This window comes from Pan paniscus, chromosome 10 (genome assembly GCF_029289425.2).
Source record: "Pan paniscus chromosome 10, NHGRI_mPanPan1-v2.0_pri, whole genome shotgun sequence".
Lineage (NCBI taxonomy): Eukaryota > Metazoa > Chordata > Mammalia > Primates > Hominidae > Pan > Pan paniscus.
In genome coordinates this window covers 42,942,439-42,968,206 of record NC_073259.2, presented here as the reverse complement: position 1 = coordinate 42,968,206, position 25,768 = coordinate 42,942,439, and the positions used below count along the sequence as shown (strand labels likewise).

Here is a 25,768-nt window from a genome sequence, read left to right as displayed (position 1 = left end):
CAAGTTTATGTCTATCCCTCCCTCCCTAGAAAGGCGGGGGAACTCAGACATCGCTCAGCCAACGTGGAGAACCTCTGAACAGCTGTGCCCCAGCGCCAAAGCAGCGAAGGGTCCCAGGTCTCTCACCCGGTGGCGGCCGTGGGCTGTGTTGTCTAAAAGCACATTTCCGGCCTTCTTGTCCAAGTAGACAAGGAAATGTGAACAGAAAGACAAAGTTCAGTGGAATGGTGAAAAACCTCTAGCAGCTTCTTAAGGTAGAGAGGGGACCAGAAAAGGGGTGGATGTGGGCGGCTGAGGGAAAGCAGATTGGAGAAGTGGTGGACAACTGAAAGAGGAAAAAGTTGGAAGACCAAAGTGGAAGCGTGGGAATGGAGAGAAGAACTGGGAAGGAAGGAGGCTCTGTAAATCCAGTGAATGTGGATCCCAATACTGAGGCCACCTGCTGTCATCCTAGGCTGTTCCCCCTCCCACCCTCTCCCGATATTTGGTGGTCTGAGGATAGCTAGAGGTAGATGGGTTAGAGGCAGTGTGAGAATGCAGTTGGAGGCCTCAGTCCTCCCCGGGACTGCTCCGTAAGGCCTCATGGTGGAAGGGCATTGAATGGCCCGGCCTCCTCGTTAACCTGGCCAGTGGACTAGGCTGTTATCAGCTTGCTGTTTCCATCTGGAAGTGAGCAGGTACTGCTGGCGGCGGATTTATGAGTAACCAATGTATTAGGAGTCAGAATACTTAGGTTTTAGTCCCAACTCTTCCACTAGCCGTCCAGGCAAGTAATTTTTCATTACTTATAAAACAAGGATAATATTTATAATGACATTTATAATGACTACTTCATAGGGTTAAGTTTGTGAGCCTGTATGTGAAAAAACTGAAAGCTGCAAGCTCTATACAACTGTAAGGTGTCATTCCTTGTACAATAGTTTGAACTCGTTTTAATGGCCATGTGAAACTCTACTGCGTGGCTTGGTATTACAGTTCTTGGGGTTTTTGTTTGGCCGGTAGTCCCTGTAGTTTCTCTCCCTGGACTGTGAATTCTTTGAGAGCACTGGTTGTGACTTACTCATGTTTGTATTTCCCACTACTCTTTATGTGAAGAAGGGGCTCAGTATTGCTGCTGAACTTTGTCACATGAAGGTTGAAACTTTTCATTTATGTCACTTGGTTTGGTGCTACACATAGATCAAAGGCTTCGGATAGCATGGATATCAGCGACAGTTTGAAGAAAGAAATATGGATGTGATCAGAGGAGTTCAGGGAGACATACATAAAAATGTTAATCACGGTTTTCTTTATGTTGTATACACTAATGCATTGCTTAATATTTGATGAGCATATATTACTTTTTGTTTCTGTGTTTATTGGGGCATAACATGTACACAGTATGTGTATACCTTGATAAATTTTTACACGTATATACATATACACATGTATATATGTGTGTGTACACATATACACGTGTGTGTGTACACATACACACGTATGTGTGTACACATATATACGTGTGTGTGTGCATATACACGTGTGTGTGCATATACACGTGTGTGTGTACATATATACACGTGTATGTGTGTGTACAGATATGTGTATGTGTGTGTACATAGATACGTGTATGTGTGTACATAGATACACATGTATAGATACACAAGTGTATACATATATACATGTCTATATATACATGTATATACTCACACACATATATATATCCATGGAATCCCCACCCAAAACAAGATATAGAGCCTTTCCAAGACCTGAGGATTCCCTTATGTACCTTCACAGGCCATAAATTCCCAAAGTAACCATTATTCTGATTTCTGTCACCATAGATTGATTACTTGAGCTGATTCTTGAACTTCTCATAAATGGAATCAGACAATATGCAATCTTTTGTGTTTGGCTTCTGTCACTCAACAAAAATTTTTTTTTTTTGAGACGGAGTCTTGCTCTGTCGCCCAGGCTGGAGTGCAGTGGTGTGATCTCAGCTCACTGCAACCTCCGCCTCTCGGGTTCAAGTGGTTCTCCTGCCTCAGCCTCCCAAGTAGCTGGGACTGCAGGTGCGTGCCATCACGCCCAGCTAATTTTTTTTTCTTTTTTTTTTCGAGATGGAGTCTCGCTCTGTCACCCAGGCTGGAGTGCAATGGTGTGATCTCGGCTCACTGCAACCTCCACCTCCCAGGTTCGAGTGATTCTCCTGCCTCAGCCTCCTGAGTAGCTGGGATTACAAGCACACGCCACCATGCCCGGCTAATTTTTGTATTTTTAGTAGAGATGGGGTTTCACCATGTTGGTCAGGCTGGTCTTGAACTCCTGACCTCATGATCCGCCCACCTCAGCCTCCTAAAGTGCTGGGATTACAGGCATGAGCCACCACACTCCCAGCTAATTTTTTATACTTTTGGTAGACACAGGGTTTCACCATGTTGGCCAGGCTGGTCTCAAACTCCTGACCTCAAGTCATCCGCCCTCCTCGGCCTCCCAAAGTGCTGGGATTACAGGCGTCGGCCACCACACCCGGCCTCAATATATGTTTTTGAGATTCATCCATGTTGTTGAATGTAGAAGTATTTTTTTATTGCTGTGTAGTATTCCATTGCATAATTATACTACAATTTATCCATTCCATTATTGATGGGCATTTGCTTGTTGTTTGGGCCTCTTAGGAATAAAACTGCTATGAGCATTCTTGTACAAGTATTTTGGTGAACATATGCACTTATTTCTTCCAGGTAAATACTGAGGAGTAGAATAGCAAGGTTTGGGGTATATATTTAGCTTTTATCCATACTGCTAAATAGTTTTCTATAGTGTTTGAACCAATTTATATCTTTATCAGCAATGCATGAGAGAGTTCTAATTGTTTTACATCCTCACCAGTATGTGGTATTGGTAGTCTTCTTGCAATGAAAGTTTATTGCTTTTTGGCTGGGCGCTGTGGCTCACGCCTATAATCCCAGCACTTCGGGAGGCTGAGGCGGGTGGATCGCCTGAGGTCAGGAGTTCGAGACCAGCCTGGCCAACATGGTGAAACCCCGTCTCTACTAAAAATATAAAAACTAGCCGGGCGTGGTGGTGGGCGCCTGTAATCCCAGCTACTCGGGAGGCTGAGGCAGGAGAATTGCTTGAACCCAGGAGACAGAGGTTACAGTGAGCTGACATGGTGCCACTGCACTCCAGCCTCAGTGACAGAGTGAGACTCCGTCTCAAAAACAAAAAACAAAACAAAGTATATTACTTAAAAAAATTTTTTTTTCTTTTTTTGGCTGGGAGTGCCAAAGACCGCACCTGGCTTTTGTTGTTGTTGTTGTTGTTGTTGAGACAGAGTCTCACTCTTTAGCCCAGGATGGAGTGCAGTGGCGCGATCTCCACTCACTGCAACCTCTGCCTCCTGGGTTCAAGCGATTCTCCTGCCTGAGCCTCCCAAGTAGCTGGGATTACAGGCATGTGCCACCGTGCCCAGCTAATTTTTGTATTTTTAGTAGAGACAGGGTTTCATGATGTTGGCCAGGCTGATGTCAAACTTCTGACATCAGGTGATCCGCCTGCCTCCACCTCCCAAATTGCTAGGATTACAGGTGTGAGCCGCCACGCCTGGCCTAATATTTTATTATTTTTATTTTAAAATTTTACTTTTTTTGAGACAGAGTCTTGCTCTGTCACCCAGGCTGGAGTGCAGTGATGAGACCTTGGCTCACTGCAACCTCCACTTCTGGGTTCAAGCTATTCTCCTGTCTCAGCCTCTCGAGTAGCTAGGATTACAGGCATGCACCACGATGCCTGGCTAATTTTTGTATTTTTAGTAGAGATGAGTCTTCACCATGTTGGCCAGGCTGGTTTTGAACTCCTGACCTCAGGTGATCCACCTGCTTCGGCCTCCCAAAGTGCTGGGATTACAGGCGTGAGCCACTGCACCCAACCTATAGTATTTTGTTATAACAGCCCAAACGGACTAAGACCCAGCGATACTGATCCACTTTCGGTTTCTTAAACTTCGAGCTCTTTCCTGCCTTCATTGTGTCTGCCTATGCTGTTCCTTCTGCCTCCTCCTTAGCCCATCTTTCAGGCCTTGCCTTATATATGGCTTCCTTCCTCAGAGACATTTTCCCTGCACTTCAGTGTTATTTTGTCTCGTATCACCTTCCCGTTTTCTTAATCACCATGTGTGCTGATATATTTATATGTTTATTTTCTATTTAATATGTTTACCAAGTAGACAATAAATTCCAAGGCAACAGTCCATTTTGTTTTTGACTGGACATTTAGCACCAAGCCCAGTTTCTGGCACACAGTAGATAATAATTATTTATTGAATAAATGAAGGCTTGGAAGGTTGGGGAAATGTGAGTGAAGGAGAAAAAGAAAACGTGCTGGGCTGAGAATCCTGTTGAAGAGTTTTATTTGGCCAGACACGGTGGCTCACGGGTGTAATCCCAGCACTTTGGGAGGCCGAGTCAGGTGGATCACGAGGTCAGGAGTTTCAGACCAGCATGGCCAACATAGTGAAACCCCATCTTTACTTTTTTGTTTGTTTGTTGAGACGGAGTCTCGCTCTGTCACCCAGGCTGGAGTGCAGTGGCGTGATCTCGGCTCACTGCAAGCTCTGCCTTCCAGATTCACGCCATTCTCCTGCCTCAGCCTCCCGGGCAGCTGGGACTATAGGCGCCCGCCACCACGCCTGGCTAATTTTTTTGTATTTTTCTTTTTTCTTTTTTTTTTTTTAGTAGAGATGGGGTTTCACTGTGTTAGCCAGGATGGTCTTGATCTCCTGACCTCGTGATCCTCCCACCTTGGCCTCCCAAAGTGCTGGGATTACAGGCATGAGCCACCGCGCCCAGCCCCGTCTTTACTAAAAATACAAAAATTAGCCTGGTGTGGCACGTGCCTGTAGTCCTAGCTACTCGGGAGGCTGAGGCAAGAGAATCGCTTGAACCTGGAGTTGCAGTGAGCTGAGACCGTGCCATTACACTCCAGCCTGTGTGACAGAGTGAGACTCCGTCTCAAAAAAAAAAATTATATACTGGATGGCTTATAAACAACATAAATTTATTTCTCACAGTTCTAGAAGCTGGAAAGTTCAATATCAAGATGCTGGCTGATTTGATTTCTTCTGAGGGCCTGCTTCCTAGTTCATAGACAGCCATCTTCACATGGCAGAAGCAGGCTAGGAAGCTCTCTGGGGTTCCTTTTATAAGGGCTCTGATCCCATTCATGAAAGCTCTATCGGGGGCCAGAATTTCAATATATGAATTTTGAGGGGGACACAAACATTTGGTCTCTTGTAGGCTAGGACACAGCAAGAGGTGGGGGAGAATTGTACAAAATGAGGTTGGAAAGGGAGGCAGACACCAAATCAGGTAGGCTTGGCCATATATACCTCTAATCCTTCTAATTGGGACCCTTCTAGCTTTGCAAACTCAAGATTTACCTCCTCCAAGAAGGCTTCCTGTGTAATACATACCACATCGTTCTAATTATTATTATTTTATTTTGTTTGAGATAGGGTCTCACTTCTTCACCCAGTCTGGATGTAGTAGTGTGATCTTGTTTCACTGCAGCCTCAACCTTCTGGGCTCAAGTGATCCTCCTGCCTCAGCCTCCCAAGTAGCTGGGACTACAGGTATGTGCCACCATGCCTGGCTAATTTTTGTATTTTTCGTAGAGATGAGGTTTCGCTATATTTTGCCCAGGCTGGTCTTGAACTCCTGGGCTCAACTGATCTGCCAGCCTCAGCCTGCCTAAGTGCTGGGATTACAGGCTTGAGGCACTGTGCCCAGCCAATATTACTTTTTTTTCTTTTTTGAGATGGAGTCTCACTTTGTCGCCCACGCTGGAGTGCAGTGGTGCGATCTCAGCTCACTGCAACCTCCACCTCCCGGATTGAAGGGATTCTCATGCCTCTGCCTCCCGAATAGCTACGATTACAGGCACGTGTCACCACACCTGGCTAACTTTTGTATTTTTAGTAGAGATGGTGTTTCACCATGTTGGCCAGGCTGGTCTCGAACTCCTGACCTCAAGTGACCCGCCCACCTTGGCCTCCCAAAGTGCTGGGATTACAGGCTTGAGCCACCGTGCCCAGCCAATATTACTTTTTAAATTACATTATTGTTCCAATAACTTCACTTTGTAATTTATAGGCCATTCCCTCCCTCCCGTTCTTTCCCTTGCCTTTTCTTTCTTTCCTTTCTCTCTCTCTCTTTCTTTCTTTTCCAGACAGGGTCTTGCATTGTTGCCCAGGCTGGAGTGCAGGGGTGTGATCATGGCTTACTGCAGCCTCAACCTCCTGGGCTCAAGTGATCCTCCCACCTCAACCTCGAGTAGGTGATACCACAGACACATGCCACCATGCCCTGTTAATTTTTTAATTTTTTGGTAGAGATAGGGTCTCCCTATGTTGCCCAGGCTGGACTTGAATGCCAGAACTCAAGTGATCCTCCCGCTTCAGCCTCCCAAAGTTCTGGGGTTACAGGTGTGAGCTACCACACCTAGTCCTCACTCTGTTTCTTGAGAATATGTATTATTTACCCACTGGATGAATGACAGGGCCATATATTTTCTCTTTCACCTGATCTCCTCCAAGCACCCAGCATATAAGGGATGCTCTGTTCACAGTAAGAGTCTTCCTGGGCACTGTACCTAGAAAGGTTCTGAAATATTAACAGAGAATCCCTGGGGTCCCCTCTTCCCTGGCATGATAACTAAGCCAGTTCCAGGTCTTCAGAAACTTGTCATAGGACAACCAGGTGTTACCAGAATCCATGCATATTGTCCCAAACACCTTCCTTATTTCTGTAGTCAATTTTGTGCCTCCCTCTCTCTAACCAACAGATAAAAGGCACCCACTCCTGTTGCTAAGGCAATAAAGCTAGGGCATTCAGCAGGGAACTCAGGTTGGTCAGCAGAAAAAAATCTCTCAGCTGTGAGAGAGAAAAGGGAGCAATGCATTTCTAAGGGCGAGTTTTCATAAAACAACAAAGCAGATGTCAGTCGTGGCTGGTCATATTGAAGGCATGTGAAGAGATCGGGCCACGGAGGAGAAGATCCCTGATGCTGTTAACAATGCAAGGATATCTTAAGGTGAGAAGCCAGAGTTTTTGACAACTTATATGTGACAAGGAGTATGCCTGTGCATGCTCCATTTTTTATAGACCTCCACCTCTTGCCCTGAAATGCATTTATTTTATTCTACTTACTTTAATTTTAGCAGTGATGTAAAACTGTATTGCTGGGCTGCTGTCACTGTCTCTGACAGATCACCCTACCACCTGAAAGGGTAAATATGGGTTTTTTTTCCATAATTTTTCCACAGTAACAACATGAGGAACATTTTAGCTCATAAATTATTTACTAAACCTCACAGGCATAATAGGCCGTGTGCATATTCATCAGGCTATCATCCATTATTCATAAGAAGTTCACTTCAACTGTTAGAAGAAAATGAGGTTGTTGATTGAAATGCTGAAGAAATGTGGGCTTTTGTACTCCCCCCCTTCCCTCTCTCATCTGAGCAAGTCTGGAAGTTTCCATCAAAAAATGATATTACAGGAAAAAAATGTTATTCCTGACAAGTGAGTATGTAGATAGAGGGAAAGCATGCATGAAGTAGGAAATAAATGGGCAGAATCAACCACTATTCATTTAATTCAAATAATGCCCTCTGACCCCAGCTTCCACAGAGTCTGTGCCCAAGGGGACCCCTTTCTTGCAATAAAAGATCGGCTTCTGCAAATCCGGTAGAGTTATAGCATATATATATATATATATATATATATATATATATACATATATATATATATATATATTTTTTTTTTTTTTTTTTTTGAGACAGAGTTTCGCTTGTCATCCAGGCTGGAGTGCAGTGGCGCAACCTCAGGTCACTGCAACCTCCACCTCCCAGGTTTAAGTGATTCTCCTGCCTCAGCCTCCGGCGCAGCTGGAATTATAGGCATCAGGCATCTGCCACCACGCCCGGTTAATTTTTGTATTTTTAGTTGAGATGGGGTTTTGCCATGTTGGCCAGGCTGGTCTCAAATTGCTGACCTCAGGTGATCCGCCCACTTTGGCCTCCCCAAGTGCTGGGATTATAGGCGTGAGCCACCGTACCCAGCCAGTTATTGCTTATATTAACTAAGATACAGGTTGCATCCTATGGCTTAAGAAGTATTTATTCTTATCTTCTTATTTGACCCTCACACCAAGTCTGTGAGGAATAATTTTCCTTTTTCTTTCTTTCTTTCTTTTTTTTTTTTGACAGGGTCTTCTTACTCTGTCACCCAGGCTGGAATGCAGTGGCACAATCATGGCTCACTGCATCCTCTGCCTTCCAAGTTCAAGCGATCCCCCTGCCTCAGCCTCCTGAGTAGCTGGAACTTCAGGCACACACCACCACGCCTGGCTAATTTTAATTTTTTTGTAGAGACAGGGTCTCCCTAAGTTGCCCAGGCTGGTCTCAAACTCCTGGGCTCAAGCTATCCACCTGCCTTGGCCTCCCAAAGTGTTGGGATTCCACTGCGCCTGTGGAATAATTTTCAAGATGAGAAAACAGCCTCAGAAAACTGAGAAAGATGAGCAAACTGAAACTCACAAGTTAAGTGACTTGTCCAATGCCGATAAGCTTATGAGAAACAGAACTAGGACTGGAACCTAAACTTCCTTCCACATCCCATGTTTTGTTTATTTATTTTCGTAGAGACAGAGTCTTGCTATATTGTCTGGTCACAATGTAGGCTCGTCTCAAACTCCTGGCCTCAAGCAATCCTCCCTGCCTCAGCCTCCCAAAGTGTTGGGATTACAGGTGTGAGTCACCATGCCTGGTCCACATCCCGTATTCTTTTTTTTTTTTTTTTGAGACAGAGTTTTGCTCATCACCCAGGCTGGAATGCAATGGTACAATCTCGGCTCACTGCAACTTCCACCTCCTGGGCTCAAGTGATTCTCCTGCTTCAGCCTCTTGAGTAGCTGGGATTCTCCTGCCTCAGCCTCCCAAGTAGCTGGGATTACAGGCATGAGCCACCATACTTGGCTAATTTTGTATTTTTAGTAGAGACGGGATTTCACCATGTTGCCAAGGCTGGTCTCGAACTCCTGACCTCAGGTGGATGATCTGCCCACCTCAGCCTCCCAAAGTGCTAGAATTACAGGCGTGAGCCACCGTACCCAGCCCACATCCTGTATTCTTAATATTCTGTCTTACTAAGTCCTCTGGATGGTAAAACCCACCATTCCCAAGATAACAGGTATTTCATTGTGTTCTCTATGAACCACTGATTTATTTTCCTTTTTTAATATCTTTATTATTTCTGCGGAATACAAAAGCAATATACGCTTGAAAGCACTAAACAATACAAAGTTCCATAGAATAGAGAATAACAAACGTCCCAGCTATCGACAGGCAGCATATGGACTGCCGTGACTGCCAATGTCTACAGCCACCTCCATTTCCATAGGAAAAAGTGGGAGATGTTGTGATCAGGTCAGACCCACAGATACAGGTTGAGATCTGGGCATGGTCACTTACTGGTATATAATGTTGGGCAAATTAGCCTTTTTAAGCCATCATTTCCTTATTTGTAAAATGGGGCTAATGCCTACTCGAGGTTTTTGTGTTAAGTGAGATAATGTGTATAAAATCCAGGTGTCAGCATTTTCCTCCATTTTAAGAGTTACTTTTCTTGAGTATATTTGAAGAAGTGGGATGGGAGGCAAGGTTTGTCTCATGCCTTTCCCTCGAGTCTTCTGCTTGACACTGACTTCCATTCTGCCTTGGGCCACTCACTTGCCTGCAGGTCACAGCCTAGAACTCCTGGTGTGGTTCCTCTACATGAAAGGCCCCTAGATTCACAGTGGGACACAGGTGTGAATTCTTTGCATCATGACTGCACAAGGTTGTTCTTTACTAAAGTGTTGGGGGGACAACTAAAGAGAATTACAATAGTGGAAAGTATTAAAACTTTGTGGGTTTTTGTTTTTGTTTTTTGAGACAGTCTCACTCTGTCGCCCAGGCTGGAGTGCAGTGGCGCAATCTCGGCTCACTGCAACCTCCAACTCCCAGGTTCAAGCAGTTCTCGTGCCTCAGGCTCCCGAGTAGCTGGGATTACAGGCATGCACCACCACACCCGGCTAATTTTTCTGTTTTTAGTAGAAACGGGGTTTCACCGTGTTTTGTTTTGAGACAGGGTCTTGCTCTGTCACCTGGGCTGGAGTGCAGTGGCATGACTGCGGCTCACTGCAGCCTTGACCTCTTAGGCTCAAGCGACCCTCTTGCCTCAGCCTCTCAAGTAGCTGGGACGACAGGTGCCCACCACCATGCCCAGCTAAACTTTGGTTTTAACTTTCCCTATAATCTAAGTGAAAAGCCGCCAAGAAGTTTAACCTTTATTAGGGAGTGTCAGGTCTACCCTGGCTCCCTGTCCTCAGGTCTGCTTCCCTCGCTAGGAACATCTTCAACCCTCCATTCCTTCCTGGGAAGCCCCAGGCCCTGCCTCTCTCTGGTCCCTCAGCTGTCCCCAGAAACACATTTCCCCAAATCTGACCCATTCAGTCCATATTCAGTCTAGATTCTGGATTTAAGGCTAGAGGGGTGAGAGTGAGTCAGTGACTGTGTATGTGTGTATGTGCGTGGGGCCCGGTGCAACAGGGAGAAGGTGGCACAGCAGCCTTGTGTGAATGAGCTTTGGCATATAGTCCCTCCAAGTAGGACTGTCTCGGGGAGGCTGGTATCCCCTCCAGTCTGAGTAAGACACAGATGAAGCTCTGCTCTTCTGAGTACCCTGGATAACCTTTGGTCTCCAACTACTGGCCTTAAGCAATCCTCCTGCCCCAGCCTCCTAAAATGTTGACATTACAGAGCCACTGTGCTTGGCCTTTTTTTTTTTTTTTACTTTTTTTAATTTTTAATTTTTTTAGAGTCAGGGTCTCACTTGTCACCCAGGCTGGAGTGCAGTCATGCGATTATAGCTCACTGCAGCCTTGCACTCCTGAGTTCATGCAATCCTTACCTCAGCCACCCTAGTAGCTGGGATTACAGGCCTGTGCCACCATGCTTGGCTAACTGTTTTACATTTATTATGCAGAGCAGTGTTCGTGACTCTCCTACAAGGCTTGCCAGGAATAAGAAATGAGGGTACTTTTTTTTTTTTTTTTTTTGAGATGTATTCTCACTCTGTTGCACAGTCTGGAGTGCACTGGCATGGCATGATCTCTGCTCACTGCAACCTCCGCCTCCCAGGTTCAAGTGATTCTCATGCCTCAGCCTCCCAAATAGCTGGGATTACAGGTGCATGGCACCACACCCGGCTACTTTTTGTATTTTTGGTAGAGGCGGGGTTTCACCATGTTGGCCAGGCTGGTCTCAGACTCCTGACCTCAAGTGATCTGCCCGCCTCAGCCTCCCAAAGTGCTGGGATTACAGGCGTGAGCCACTGTGCCTGGGCCTAAGCCATATATCTTATAATAGCTGTTCCCTTAGTTACACAAAGACTAGATAAAGCTTTGAAAAAGTTGCTTCAAAGAGGCCGGGTACAGTGGCTCACATCTGTAATCCCAGCACTTTGGGAGGCCAAGGTGGGCGGATCACTTGAGGCCAGGAGTTAAAGACCAGTCTGGCCAACATGGTGAACCCCATCTCTGCTAAAAATACAAAAATTAGCTGGGCGTGGTGGGACGCACCTGTAATCCCAGCTACTCGGGAAGCTGAGGCAGGAGAATCGCTTGAACCCAGGAGGTGGAGGTTGCAGTGAGCCAAGATCGCACCACTGCACTCCAGCCTGGGTGACTCAAAAAAAAAAAAAAAAGTTGCTTCTAAGAGAGATTGGATTCTTTCACAAAGCTCCAACTCCTTCTTTGGGTTGGGAAATAGGTTGTTTTGTTCTTCTGGTTACATAAGTGAAGAGCACAACACATAGTAGGTGTTGAATAAAGGTACATAAACAACTATAGTCAACCTAATTAACTGGGACTAGGATAAGCTTGTCCAACCCTCGGCTTGCAGACCACATGTGGCCCAGGATGGCTTTGAATGCGGCCCAACACAAACTCGTAAACTTAAAACATTATGAGATTTTTTGGTGATTTTTTTTTGTTTTGTTTTTAGCTCATCAACTATCATTAGTGTTAGTGTATTTTATGTGTGGCCCAAGACAATTCTTAGAGTGTGGCTCAGGGAAGCCAAAAGATTGGACACCCCTGGACTAGGGGGCCCAGCAGGAAGAGTCACTATCATTCTGTGAGTCCTCACATCACAGCTTACCCATCTCCAATGTGGCACTTACCAAGTGCTGCTGTAATTTTCCTTTTAGCATCCATCTTGCCCAAGGCACATTAAGATTCATTAGCTGTCGACTGGGCACAGTGGCTCACACCTGTAATCGCAGCACTTTGGGAGGCTGAGGCAGGCTAATCCCTTAGCCCAGGAGTTTGAGGCCAGCCTAAGCAACACGGCGACACCCCATCTCTACAAAAAATACAAAAATTAGCTGGGCATAGTGGCACGCGCCTGTAATCCCAGCTACTCAGGAGGCTAAGGCAGGAGGATGGCCTGAGCTTCTGAGAGCAAGGCTGCAATGAACCATGATCGTGTCACTGCATTCTAGCCTGGGTGACAGAGTGAGACCCTGTCTCAAAAAAAAAAAAAAAAATGAAAACAAAAAAATAAAAAAAGCTCGGGCACAGTGGCTCACGCCTGTAATCCCAAAAATGTGGGAGACCAAGGTGGGCTGATCACTTGAGGTCAGGAGTTGAGACCAGCCTGACCAACATGGTGAAACCCTGTCTCTACTAAAATTACAAAAATTAACCAGTGTCGTGGTGGGACCTGTAGTCCCAGCTACTTGGGAGGCTAAGGCAGGAGAATCACTTGAACCTGGGAGGTGGAGGTTGCAGCGGGCAGAGATCATGTCACTGCACTCCAGCATGGGTGACAAAGCAAGACTCCCTCTCAAAAAACAAACAAAAAAATTCATTAGCCATCATGCTTGGGTTTTCCTCATCCCAACATTATTATTTTAAAAAAACAGCCTTATTGAGGTATTGTTAGTTGACATAAATTGCTCATGTTTAAAATATACACCCGGCCGGCCGGGCGCAGTGGCTCACGCCAGTAATCCCAGCACTCTGGGAGACCGAGGTGGGCAGATCATGAGATCAGGAGATTGAGACCATCCTGGCTAACACCGTGAAACCCCGTCTCTAATAAAAAATACAAAAAATTAGCCGGGCGTGGTGGCGGGCGCCTGTAGTTCCAGCTACTCGGGAGGCGGAGGCGGGAGAATGGCACGAACCCAGGAGGTGGAGGTTGCAGTAAGCCGAGATCGCACCACTGCACTCTAGCCTGGGCGACAGAGCGAGACTCCATCTCAAATAAATAAATGAACAAAATAAAATAAAATAAAATATACACCCAGCTGGGCGCGGTGGCTCACATCTGTAATCCCAGCACTTTGGGAGGCTGAGGCAGGCAGATCACCTGAGGTCAGGAGTTCCAGAGCAGCCTGGTCAACATGGTGAAGCCCCACCTCTACTAAAAATACAAAAATTAGCCAGGCATGGTTTCGGGCACCTGTAATCCCAGCTACTCAGGAGGCTGAGGCAGGCAGAAGAATCGCTTGAATCCGGGAGGTGGAGGTTGCATTGAGCTGAGATTGCGCCACTGTACTCCAGCCTGGGCAACAAAGCGAGACTCTATCTCAAAAAAAAAAAAAAAAAGGCACACCCATGAAACCATCACCACAGTCAAGGCAATGAGTATATATTCATCAGTCCCAGAACTTTCCTACATTCCATTTACAACCTCCTTCCTTCCCCTTCTGCTTCCCTTCACAGCAACCATTGATCTGCTTTTTATCACTATAGTTTGTATTCCTAGAATTGTATATAAATGGAATCCAACGGGCACAGTGACACATGCCTGTAGTTCCAGCTACTTGAGAGGCTGAGGTGGGAGGATTCCTTCAGCCCAGTTCAAGGCTGCAATGAACTATGACCATGCCTATGCATTCCAGCCTGGGCAATATAACAAGACCCTATATCTAAAAAAAAAAAAAAATTCTATAGTATGTATTCTTATTTTAAAAATCTGCTTCCTTTACTGAGCATAGATTATCCATGTTGTTTTGTGGATCCATACTTTATTCCTTTCTACTGTATGGCATTAAATTTGTTTATCCATTTACCTGTTGGTAGACACTTTCATTGCTTCTGATTTTTGGATATGACAAATAAAGCTGTTATAAATATCCATGTATAAGTCCTTGTGTACCCATGTGTTTTCTTTTCTCTTGGGCAAATACCTAGGAGTGGAATGGCTAGATCATATGGTATATGGATGTTTAACTTCTAAAGACCCTGCCAAACTGTTTTCCAAAGTGGTTGCACCATTTTATTCTTTCTTATTATGACCAGCAGTTTGCCCTGACAGAGGTTGCACCATTTAAGATTTTAACCAGAGTGTGTGAGAATTCCAGTTCCTCCACATCCTCTCCAACACTTGATGTGGTCAGTCTTCTTGTATTTATTTTTATTTTTTAAAATTTAAACAGAGATGGGGTCTCACCATGTTGCCCAGGCTAGTCTTGAACTCCTGAGCTCAAGTGATCCTCCCAAAGTGCTGGGATTACAGGTGTGAGCCACTGCACCCTGTCCAGTCTTAATATTAGCCATTGTAATAGGGAAGCCAACATTGTTTTAATTTTTTGACTAGATAAGCATTCACATGGTTCAATGTTTTTGTTTGTTTGTTTTGGAGCATCATCCAGGCTGTAGTGCAGTGGCTTGATCTCGGCTCATTGCAACCTCCGTCTTCCAGATTCAAGCGATTCTCCTGCCTCAGGCTCCCAAGTAGCTGGGATTACAGGCACGTGCCACCACACCTGGCTAATTTTTGTATTTTTAGTAGAGACGAGGTTTCGCCATTTTGGCTAGGCTGGTCTCGAACTCCTGACCTCAGGTGATCCGCCTGCCTTGGCCTCCCAAAGTGCTGGGATTACAGGCGTGAGCCACTGCGCCCAGCCTCAATTTTTTGTTTTGAGACAGGATCTTGCTATGTCATTCAGGCGGGAGCCCAGTGGTGCCATTATCTTCACTGCAGCCTCGAACTCTTGGACTCAAGTGATCCTCCCACCTCAGCCTTCCAAGTAGTTGGGATTATAGGTATGTGCCACCACACCAGGCTAATTGATGTACTTTTGTGTGTGTGGAGATGGGGTGTCATTATGTTGCCCGGGCTGGTCTCGAACTCCTGGCCTCAAGTGATCCTCCTGCCTTGGCCTCTCAAAGTGCTCGGATTATAGGTTCAAATATTTTTAAACATCTAAAAAGTATATAGTAAAAAGTCACTTACACCTTTGTCTCACATCCTCCACTCCCTCTCCCCCTTATGTAACCACTTTTATAGGTATTTTGTGTATCCTTCCAGAATTTCTTTACTCAAATTCTAATGAATATTCTTGGTTTCCCTGCTCTTTGACATAAAAAGTATCATATTGGCCAGGTGCGGTGGCTCACGCCTGTAATCCCAGCACTTTGGGAGGGCGAGGCGGGTGGATCTCTCGAGGCCAGGAGTTCGAGACCAGCCTGGCCAACATGGCAAAACCCCGCCTGTACTGGAAATACAAAAACTAGCCAGGCATGGTGGTGCACACCTGTAATCCCAGCTACTTGGGAGGCTCAGGCACAAGAATTACTTGAACCTGGGAGGCAGAGGTTGCAGTGAACCGAGATCACGCCACTGCATTCCAGCCTGGGTGACAAGAGTGCAACTCTGTCTCAAAATAAAATAAAAAATAAAATAAATAAAATGTATCACACTAAGTATATGGTTTTGAATCTTTCCCTTTTTTATTTAAAGAACACCTTGGAGTACTTTCTCATTCTCTGTTGCAGCCACATAGTATTTTATTGTATGGATGTATCAAGATTTATTTTTTCTGTTTCCTATTGATAGAAATATGGGTTATTTCTAATCTTTTGCTGTTACAGAAAAGCTGCAATGAATAGCCTTATACATACGTTTCTCGTGAGTGCAAATATATCTGTAGAATCACTCCCATTAGTGGGAATGGTATGTTTGCAAGTTTGATGGATATTGCCAAATTAACCTTATAGGATTTGTACCAATTTTCACCCCCATCACCAATAAATTAGAATGCCTGCTTATCCACAGCCCTGCAAATAATGTTAGCAAATGTTTGGATTTTCGCCAATCTGATAATGATATCGGTGGGGTTTAATCTGCCTTCTGATTACGACCCAGGCTGAACATCATTTCATGTGTTAGGGAGTCATTTGTTTTTCCTTTTCTGTGAACTCTGTCTGTAAATGTCATTTGCCATTTTTTTCTAATGGTTGATCATATTCTTACTGATGTCTAAGAGTTCTTTACATGCAGGAAGATTAGCTCTTTGTGATGTAAATTACAAATATATTTTTCCAATTTGTCATTTGACTATATGGAGTTTTGACTTTGTAGAATTTTTGTCCTGACATTAGTCCTGGAACTAGTCCAGTTGTTTCTGCTTCCTGGATATTTCTGGAATCCCCCCATTTCTCTCTACTGTACTGCCTCTTCCCTAGGCCAGTCTGCCATCATCACACCTAAATGACTAAATTTGATTCTAAATGGTATCTCAGACATACGTCCACTCTTGCCCTTTCTTTAACCTATTCTATATTCTTTAGCAACCAGAGGGATTTTTCCTTTTCTTTTCTTTATTTTTTTGAGATAGCCTCTATCACCGAGGCTGGCAGAGTACAGTGGTGTGACCACGACTCACTGCAGCCTCGACCTCCCGGGCTCAAGCAGTCCTCCTATCTCAACCCCTCGAGTAGCTGGGATCACAGGTGCGTGCCTCTATGCCTGGATACTTTTTTAGAAATTTCTTGCTGAGATGGGGTTTCACCACGTTGCACAGGCTGGTCTTGAACTCTTGGGCTCAAAGAATCCTCCTGCCTTGGACTCCCAAATTGTTGGGAATGCAGGCATGAGCCACTGTGCCTGGCCCAGAAGCATTTTTCTAAAATAAAAACACAAGCCAGGAGCAGTGGATCACGCCTGTAATCCCAAGTTTGGGAGGCCGAGGCAGGAGGATTGCTTGAGGCCAGGAGTTCTAGACTACTCTGGGCAACAAAGCGAGACTCTGTCTCTATAAAAAATTTAAAATTAGCCAGGCATGGTGGCAAGCACCCACTGTCCCAGCTACTCGGGAGGCCGAGGTGAGAGGATGAACTGAGACCAGGAGTTCAATGTTGCCGTGAGCTGTGATTGCACCACTGCACTCCAGCTTGGGTGACAGAGCAAGACCCTGTCCCAATCAATCAATCAATCACTCAAACAAAAACAAGATCATATCACTTTCCTGCTTAACATTCTTCAGTGGCTAACTAGTGCCCTTAACATAGAATCCAGTATCTTCATGTGGGATCTTACATGGGCTCTAAGGCGTCCCTGCAAGGTCTGGCTCACAGTTCTTCAGCGTCATTTTTTTTTTTTTTTTTTTTTGAGACAGAATCTTGCTCTGTCACCCAGGCTGGAGTGCAATGGCACGATCGCGGCTCACTGCAACCTCCGCCTCCCAGGTTCATGCGATTCTCCTGCCTCAGCCTCCCAAGTAGCTGGGATTACAGGCACGCACCACCACGCCCGGCTAATTTTTGTGTTTTTAGTAGAGACGAGGTTTCCCCATGTTGGCCAGGCTGGTCTCGAACTCCTGACCTCAAGTCATTTGCCCGCCTTGGGCTCCCAAAGTGCTGGGATTACAGGCATGAGCCACCGTGCCCGGATCTTCAGGGTCATCTCTTATCAGTCCCCTTACCATTATGCTCTGGCTACACTGAACTCTTTCATGCCCTCCCCCTCTATAAGCCTTCTCACCTCTAGGCCTTTGCATAAGCAGTTCCCTCTTCCAGGAACCCTCTTCACTTGCTTAACCTGCTCTCACCCTTCAGATTTCATCTCAGACATCACTTGCATCAGGAAACCTTCCCTGACTACATCAGAATAGAGTAGGTGCCTCACCTATGTGTTCTCCTCACACTCCATGCTGTCTTTATGTCAGCACTAATCATATTATGTGTTCACTTTTCTGTCTCTCCCATTAGGTAGACCATAAATTCCATGAGAGTATGGACTATGCCTGTCTCTTCATTATTATTTCCCTAGTGCCTGTCACAGGGCCTGGCACATAATAAGTGCTCAAAAAATATTTGTTAATGTAAGAAAGAATGTTTGATAAATGACCAAATAAACATCTTCATCTCATTGGGGAATCTACGAGAATGAAGAAAATGCCAAAGTTTGATCCTGTCCAAGAAAGTAGCTAATTACTACTACTTTTTTTTGTAGAGATGAAGTCTCACTATGCTGCCTAGGCTGGTTCTGAACTCCTGGCTCAAGCGATCCTCCTGCCTAGGCTGCCCAAAGTGTTGGGATTACAGGTGTCAGCTGTTGCACCCAGCCACCATTTACTTCTTAATTCCACCTGCCAGAGAAAGCACTGGCCTGCAACTCTTTCATTTTTGTTAGTAATCTCATTTGGCTCTGCCCTGGTTTTCCCAATGCCCAGGTCCCACTGTGACAAGCAAAATACCCAACAACCTGTAAAGTAGGCCTGACCAATCTGAGGGCAGTTTACATGAGCAGGAGGTAGGCCCAGGAGAGTTCCTGGGTCCTAAGAGTTAACCCTTTAATCATTGGACAATGGAGGTGGAAAGATCGCTTGAGGCTGGAAATTCAAGACCAGCCTGGCCAACACAGCGAGACCCCATCTCTGTATTAAAAAATGAATAGCACGTGCCTGTAATCCCAGCTAGTTGGGAGGCTGAGGCAGGAGAATCGCTTAGAACCCTGGAGGCGGAGGTTGCAGTGAGCTGAGATCGCGCCACTGCACTCCAGCCTGGCGACAGACCAAGCCTCTGTCTCAAAAATAAATAAATAAATAAATAAATAAAAATAAGGCTCGGCGCAGTGGCTTATGCCTGTAATCCCAGCACCTTGGGAGGCCGAGGCAGGTGGATCACCTGAGGTCAGGAGTTCGAGACCAGCCTGGCCAACATGGTGAAACCCTGTCTCTACTAAAAAATACAAAATTTGCCGGTCGTGGTGGCGGGCACCTGTAATCCCAGCTATTCGGGAGGCTGAGGCAGGAGAATTGCTTGAACCCAGGAGGCGGAGGTTGCAGTGAACCGAGATCATGCCACTGCACTCCAGCCTGGGCGACAGAGCAAGACTCCATCTCAAAAAAAAAAAAAAAAAAAGAAAAGAAAAAATTAAAACTTTTTTTAGAAAGAAAGAAAACCAGCCTGGCCAACATAGTGAAACCCCGTCTCTACTAAAAATACAAAAATTAGCCAGGAATGGTGGCGCACGCCTGTAGGCCCAGCTACTCAGGAAGCTGAGGCAGGAGAATTGCCTGAACCCGGGAGGTGGAGGCTGTGGTGAGATCGCGCCACTGCACTCTAGCCTGGGCAAGCGAGCAAGACTCCGTCTCAAAAAAAAAAAAAGAAAAAGAAAAAGAAAAGAAAACACTTAATCGCTGCCCTAAAGGATGCCATCTTTGCCCTTAAGGATAATTAGGTTAGAAAGAGAAGCCATACATAGAGAAAAATAGAGGTACCATACAGGTCACCTACAACAGGTGCTAAAAAAAGGAAAGGGCCACAAACACTCCATGGGTAGTGCAGTTATGTCAGTTTCAGTGCCAGGTGTTGCGTACAGCACGGAAAACATAACCCCTTCCTGTACGTGAGAAAGGCAACGACTGTCCTGGGGAAGACAGGGCAGCGAAGATTCCAGTGCAGGTCTCATTCAGGAAAGGATACATGTGAGCTGGAGTGGCAAAATAAATTTTAACAGAGCTGAAGCTTAAGTTGGGCTTGGTGGGGAGGGACGCATGATAAACTAAGGTGTGGGGAGCCGATTTCAGGCAGTGCGACAAATTTGCAGAAATCTAAGCCCCTCGTGGAAGGTTGCCAAGGTGAGGTGACCTTGAGTGAACGCGTGTAGGTGGAAAAAGGTTCCGGGGAATGCTTGCATCGTTCTGCATCCGAGCGTCCAACAGAGAAAACATCCTGTTTCCAGACAATACCTGCGTTTGGTTTTTCTCCAGCTGAGGGACACCGGTAGGGGGGTGGAGGACAGAAACGAGCAGGGGGTGGGGCCAAGGCGAGTGGGCGGGACCGCGCGGACCCTCCCGCGGCCGACTGGAAGCCCGGCGCAGGGGCGGAGTTTCCGGCGGCAGCGCCACTCGGGCGTCGGGTGACGCTAGGCGGACGGACCATCATGTGACACGGAAGTAGCTCCGAACAGGAAGAGGACGAAAAAAATAACCGTCCGCGACGCCGAGACAAACCGGACCCGCAACCACCATGAACAGCAAAGGCAAGGACCGAGGGTGGCAGAGGCCGTCGGGGGGGGGGGTACTGCTGGCCCAGAGCGAGCGGATTCGGAGCCCAGGGTCACCAAACGCAAGGTTTGGGGTGGGCTGCGCCATGCTCCCTGGCCGGCTGCAGTCCAGGGCGCTGCGCCTGACGCCTTCGTCATACCCAAATTACGGCAGCTTGCTGCCTCCAGGCCCTTTCCTCCGTAAACTCTGTGGCGCAGTTTGGAGCTGCGGGCTCGGGTGGTGGGGGGGCCTTGACATGATGGGCATCCGCAGGAGCAAATAGAGCGCTAGCGCAGGCATTCGCGTAGGCCAATGGAGAGCCGGCGGAGGCGGGGCGCCGCGCAACGGAACCCCCGGCGGGGCCGAACTTAACTACTGAATTGCTGGAGTTGGTTCGTGGGCCGGGGCCTGTGAGGTCTCTTCTCCTTCCCTTCGCACCCCCTCGCCCTTCGCTGACGGGATCAGGACTTCTCCCCTTTTCTGTGGTTGTACCAGTGTGTCTGTCGGAACATGATTCCCATAACGCAGGAATAGGTTGAGGGGGTAAAAAAAGGAATAGAAAAAAAAAAAAAAAAGCCGAGCGAGGTTGCTCACGCCTGTAATCCCAGCAGTTTGGGAGGCCGAGGCGGGCGGATCACCTGAGGTCAAGAGTTCGAGACCAGCCTGGCCAACGTGGTGAAACCCCGTCTCTATTAAAAAATGCAAAAATTAGCTGGGCGTGGTGGCGGGCGCCTGTAATCCCAGCTACTCGGGAGGCTGGGGTAGGAGAATTGCTTGAACCCAGGAGACGGAGGTTGCAGTGAGCCGAGATCGCGCCACTGCACTCCAGCCTGGGCAAAAGAGCGAGACTCCGTCTCGGAACAAACAAAAAACCAAACCTGATCCCCCGCTTTTCCAGTGAGGATATTCCTCCTCACCCCTGCACCCTTTTCCCAGTCTCACGGTTCACTTCCATCATTCACACCCTTTGTTTGGAAGTCGACCTTGAATAGTAATCTGTAAGGAAAATCAGAACTGCTGTTACCCACGAAGTCTGGGCTGGTTGTAGACAGGCTGTGGAGACTACCTAGAGCAGAGGCACCCTTGATAAGCCAGAACAGCAGCAGGCCAGAACCCCAGACCTGTCCTGCATTCCGGAGGGAACTTGGGCCCAGGTAGACTTAACCCCTTACTTCGGTATGTTAGTAGGAGCAGTGAGCAGTGCCTTTCTTGTCTCGTCAGAATCCAGCACCTTCCATTTTAAGGGTGCAAAGACAATGCATATTTTCTTAGTTCCAGGAATCAGGCCCTCTGGGGCAGACTATTTGCAAATCCCCTTCTGCTTGCTCCCACTAAGTTAGCTACCCGATATGACCTGCCTCATTTTGGTAGCTCTGTGTAGTAGGCAACCTTCATTTTTTTCTTGTCTTTCAGGTCAATATCCAACACAGCCAACCTACCCTGTGCAGCCTCCTGGGAATCCAGTATACCCTCAGACCTTGCATCTTCCTCAGGCTCCACCCTATACCGATGCTCCACCTGCCTACTCAGAGGTGCTTCCAGTTTGCCAGATTTGAACTAGCTGGGAATACTCTTAGGGTGGTCCTTTAGTCCTTAGCTAAATCTGACTTCACATATTTACTCTTCACAAATGTTAACATGAATAATCTAAAACACTATATAATTTGGCAATTTTTGTCGGAGTTGAAAGTGCATTATTTGATGATTTTGTGTTATTTGGCACAGGCTGAGGTGCAGAAGATGAATTTGCGTCCTGTGAGCCCAACATTAGCTATAGCAGAAAGTGATCCAGGAGAATATTGAAGGCCAGTGGAAAGGCAACTTGTATAATCTTACAAAAAGTATAACCTGCACAAGGAGAATTAAGAATTAGCTCATTAAAGAGATCTCAAATAGGAATGTCATAAAGTAACATTTTGCCTTCTCTTCTGCCTCTTCTAGCTCTATCGTCCGAGCTTTGTGCACCCAGGGGCTGCCACAGTCCCCACCATGTCAGCCGCATTTCCTGGAGCCTCTCTGTATCTTCCCATGGCCCAGTCTGTGGCTGTTGGGCCTTTAGGTTCCACAATCCCCATGGCTTATTATCCAGTCGGTCCCATCTATCCACCTGGCTCCACAGTGCTGGTGGAAGGAGGGTATGATGCAGGTGCCAGATTTGGAGCTGGGGCTACTGCTGGCAACATTCCTGTGAGTATGACCTCATCAGAAAAAACTCAGCCCTTGTGTATTTTAACTTTCTGAAATGACTTCATATTCATTCTCTTACCATTTCTGGATGATAGTTGCCAGTGTTGGTACAACTACTGACATCCAATACTCAGGCAGAAAGTGTTTGAGGGGGCAGAACTGTGGCAAGTGAGTAGCATCTCACTGGGGGCTGAGTTAACCAGATTCTTTTGTTTTCATGTCTATCGAGTCCTGCTTGCTGCTTTTCCAGTTCATTGTGGTACACTGAACTGGTCTAGTAATGCTCCTTATTCATTCCATAAGCATTTCCCATTTACTTAATATTTGCCATCAGCATGGTGTTGCACTAGGAACCCTGATAATTAAAAAAGTAGAATGTATAATCCCTAGTAAGTAGCTTTTAGAAAGATACTAACAATTTTAGTTATCATTTTTTCCTACTTAATTCCCCAGTGCATGGGATTTAGAGCTCAAATGACTGCTCAGTAACTACATGCTAGAGATGAAGTGAATGTGTCATTAGCGAGCCTTCAGTTTTCCAGTAGTTCATTCAAAAACTGTGTAAGGGCCAAGCACGGTGGCTCACCTGAGGTCAGGAGTTTGAGACCAGGCTGGCCAACATGGTGAAACCCCGACTCTACTATAAATACAAAAATTAGCCGGGCATGGTGGCAGGCGTCTGTAATCCCAGCTACTTGGGAGGCTAAGACAGGAGAATCACTTGAACCTGGGAGGTGGAGGTTGCAGTGAGCTGAGATCCCACCACTGCACTCCAGCCAGGGCGACTAGAGCAAGACTCTGTCTCAAAAAAATTAAAAATTAAAAACTATGTAGGGACCATGTGGGATTCATACATGGACTGACACCCTGTCCCTGTTTTGGGAATGTGAGTAGGACAGTGGTTCTCTACCCTCAAAATGACTGTTGGTCTGGCCTGTTCATGTTCAGAAGGTAGCCATAGGCTTCATCTTAGAGCTGGAACCCTTTGAATGAGTGGTAGGCTCCCTTTCCTGTTTGTATCTTTGGGTTCACATAAAGTATAGACCTACTTTAGAACTCAAATTGGTGGCGGAACTAGCTCCTTAAAATGCAGCTGGTTAGCACATTGCCTCATCCTAACAGGCCTCTGCTTCCCCTATGTCCCCTTCGCTTATATTAGCTGCCCTGTGCCCATTCTATCATGTCATTTCCTTTCAGCCTCCACCTCCTGGATGCCCTCCCAATGCTGCTCAGCTTGCAGTCATGCAGGGAGCCAACGTCCTCGTAACTCAGCGGAAGGGGAACTTCTTCATGGGTGGTTCAGATGGTGGCTACACCATCTGGTGAGGAACCAAGGCCACCTTTGTGCCGGGAAAGACATCACATACCTTCAGCACTTCTCACAATGTAACTGCTTTAGTCATATTAACCTGAAGTTGCAGTTTAGACACATGTTGTTGGGGTGTCTTTCTGGTGCCCAAACTTTCAGGCACTTTTCAAATTTAATAAGGAACCATGTAATGGTAGCAGTACCTCCCTAAAGCATTTTGAGGTAGGGGAGGTATCCATTCATAAAATGAATGTGGGTGAAGCCGCCCTAAGGATTTTCCTTTAATTTCTCTGGAGTAATACTGTACCATACTGGTCTTTGCTTTTAGTAATAAAACATCAAATTAGGTTTGGAGGGAACTTTGATCTTCCTAAGAATTAAAGTTGCCAAATTATTCTGATTGGTCTTTAATCTCCTTTAAGTCTTTGATTTATATTACTTGTTATAAATGGAACGCATTAGTTGTCTGCCTTTTCCTTTCCATCCCTTGCCCCACCCATCCCATCTCCAACCCTAGTCTTCCATTTCCTCCCGCCAGTCTCCATTGAATCAATGGTGCAGGACAGAAAGCCAGTCAGACTAATTTCCTTCTTTCCTCGCACTTCTCCCCACTCGTCATCTTTTAACTAGTGTTTTCACAAGGATCCTCTGAAACCCTCTCTGTGCCCCAAGTACAGATCCCATTACTTCTGCTTTCGTATCTCCTCAGGCAAAAGTGGAGGGTGCCTTATGGGCCCTCCTCATAGGTTGTCTCTGCATACACAAACCTAACCCAAATTTGCTTTGGTGCCAGAAAAACTGAGCTATGTTTGAACAAAGATGTCGTGCAAACTGTACTGTGAACAACAGTTGGTTTAAAATATGAGGGGCGAGGAGGATGCATTTCAAAAGCTTGATTGATGTGTTTAGAGCTAAATTAAGAGGAGTTTTCAGATCAAAAATTGGTTACCATTTTTTGTCAGAGTGTCTGATGCGGCCACTCATTCGGCTCCCCAGAATTCCTAGACTGGGTTAATAGGGTCATATTGTGAATGTCTCACTACAAAATGACTTGAGTCCAGTGAAATCTCATTAGGGTTTAAGAATATTTCAGGGATCCTTAATGTTTTGATTTTTGTTTTCTGAAATTGGATTTTATTTTATTTTATCTTATAATTTCAGTTCATCTAAATTGTGTGTTCTGTACATGTGATGTTTGACTGTACCATTGACTGTTATGGAAGTTCAGCGTTGTATGTCTCTCTCTACACTGTGGTGCACTTAACTTGTGGAATTTTTATACTAAAAATGTAGAATAAAGACTATTTTGAAGATTTGAATAAAGTGATGAAGTTGCATTACACCTCACTGCAAGGATTCTTTACTTAGCTTGTTTTTAGATTTCTTCTATATATATTTTATTTATATCCCATCTAGAATTCAGCTAGGTGCTGCTGCTGCTCTGTTTCCTTTGATGACGCTTTGAAATAAAGGCAGGAGTACAAGCCTAAGACTTGATCATTTCATGAATTCCATTCCAGATGTTCAACTTTTCATCATTTTACTCCAACCTCTTACAAATTTTGGAATTTAGGACCTAAACTTAGAAATGAGGGAACTATTGATTCTCCTAACTTGCTGTAAAGTTTGGCTTGAAGAAAAGGTTCTGGTATAGCAATTTGTATACGTTGAGGATGACCTTTAGTTTCTCCAATGTTCTATGTGGAGAAATACTGAAAACTCATAGAATCTAGGTTGCCAAGATAGATTCCTCAGCTCTTTTATTTATTTTTTGAGACAGGGTCTCCCTCTGTCACCCAGGCTGGAGTGCAGTGGCAGTGTCTGCTCACTGCAACCTCCACCTCCCAGGTTCAAGTGATTCTCCTGTCTCAGCCTCCTGAGTAGCTGGGATTACAGGCACCTGCTA

General features: G+C 45.9%; 1 protein-coding gene across 2 annotated transcripts; it reads left to right on the top strand.

Annotated features, from left to right (window-relative positions):
- Positions 1-20,153: 20,153 nt before the first annotated feature.
- DAZAP2 (DAZ associated protein 2) lies at positions 20,154-25,204 on the top strand. 2 transcript variants are annotated; one of them, XM_003810791.5, is made up of 4 exons: positions 20,154-20,362; positions 21,780-21,898; positions 22,308-22,553; positions 23,751-25,204. In XM_003810791.5, the coding sequence occupies exons 1-4, from the start codon at positions 20,350-20,352 to the stop codon at positions 23,877-23,879; spliced, it is 507 nt and encodes a 168-aa protein (XP_003810839.1). In that variant the 5' UTR covers positions 20,154-20,349; the 3' UTR covers positions 23,880-25,204. The 2 variants fall into 2 exon arrangements, with proteins under 2 accessions (XP_003810839.1, XP_008961414.1); XM_008963166.4 differs by having other exon boundaries at positions 20,158-20,362; positions 22,308-22,476.
- The last annotated feature ends 564 nt before the right edge of the window (positions 25,205-25,768 follow it).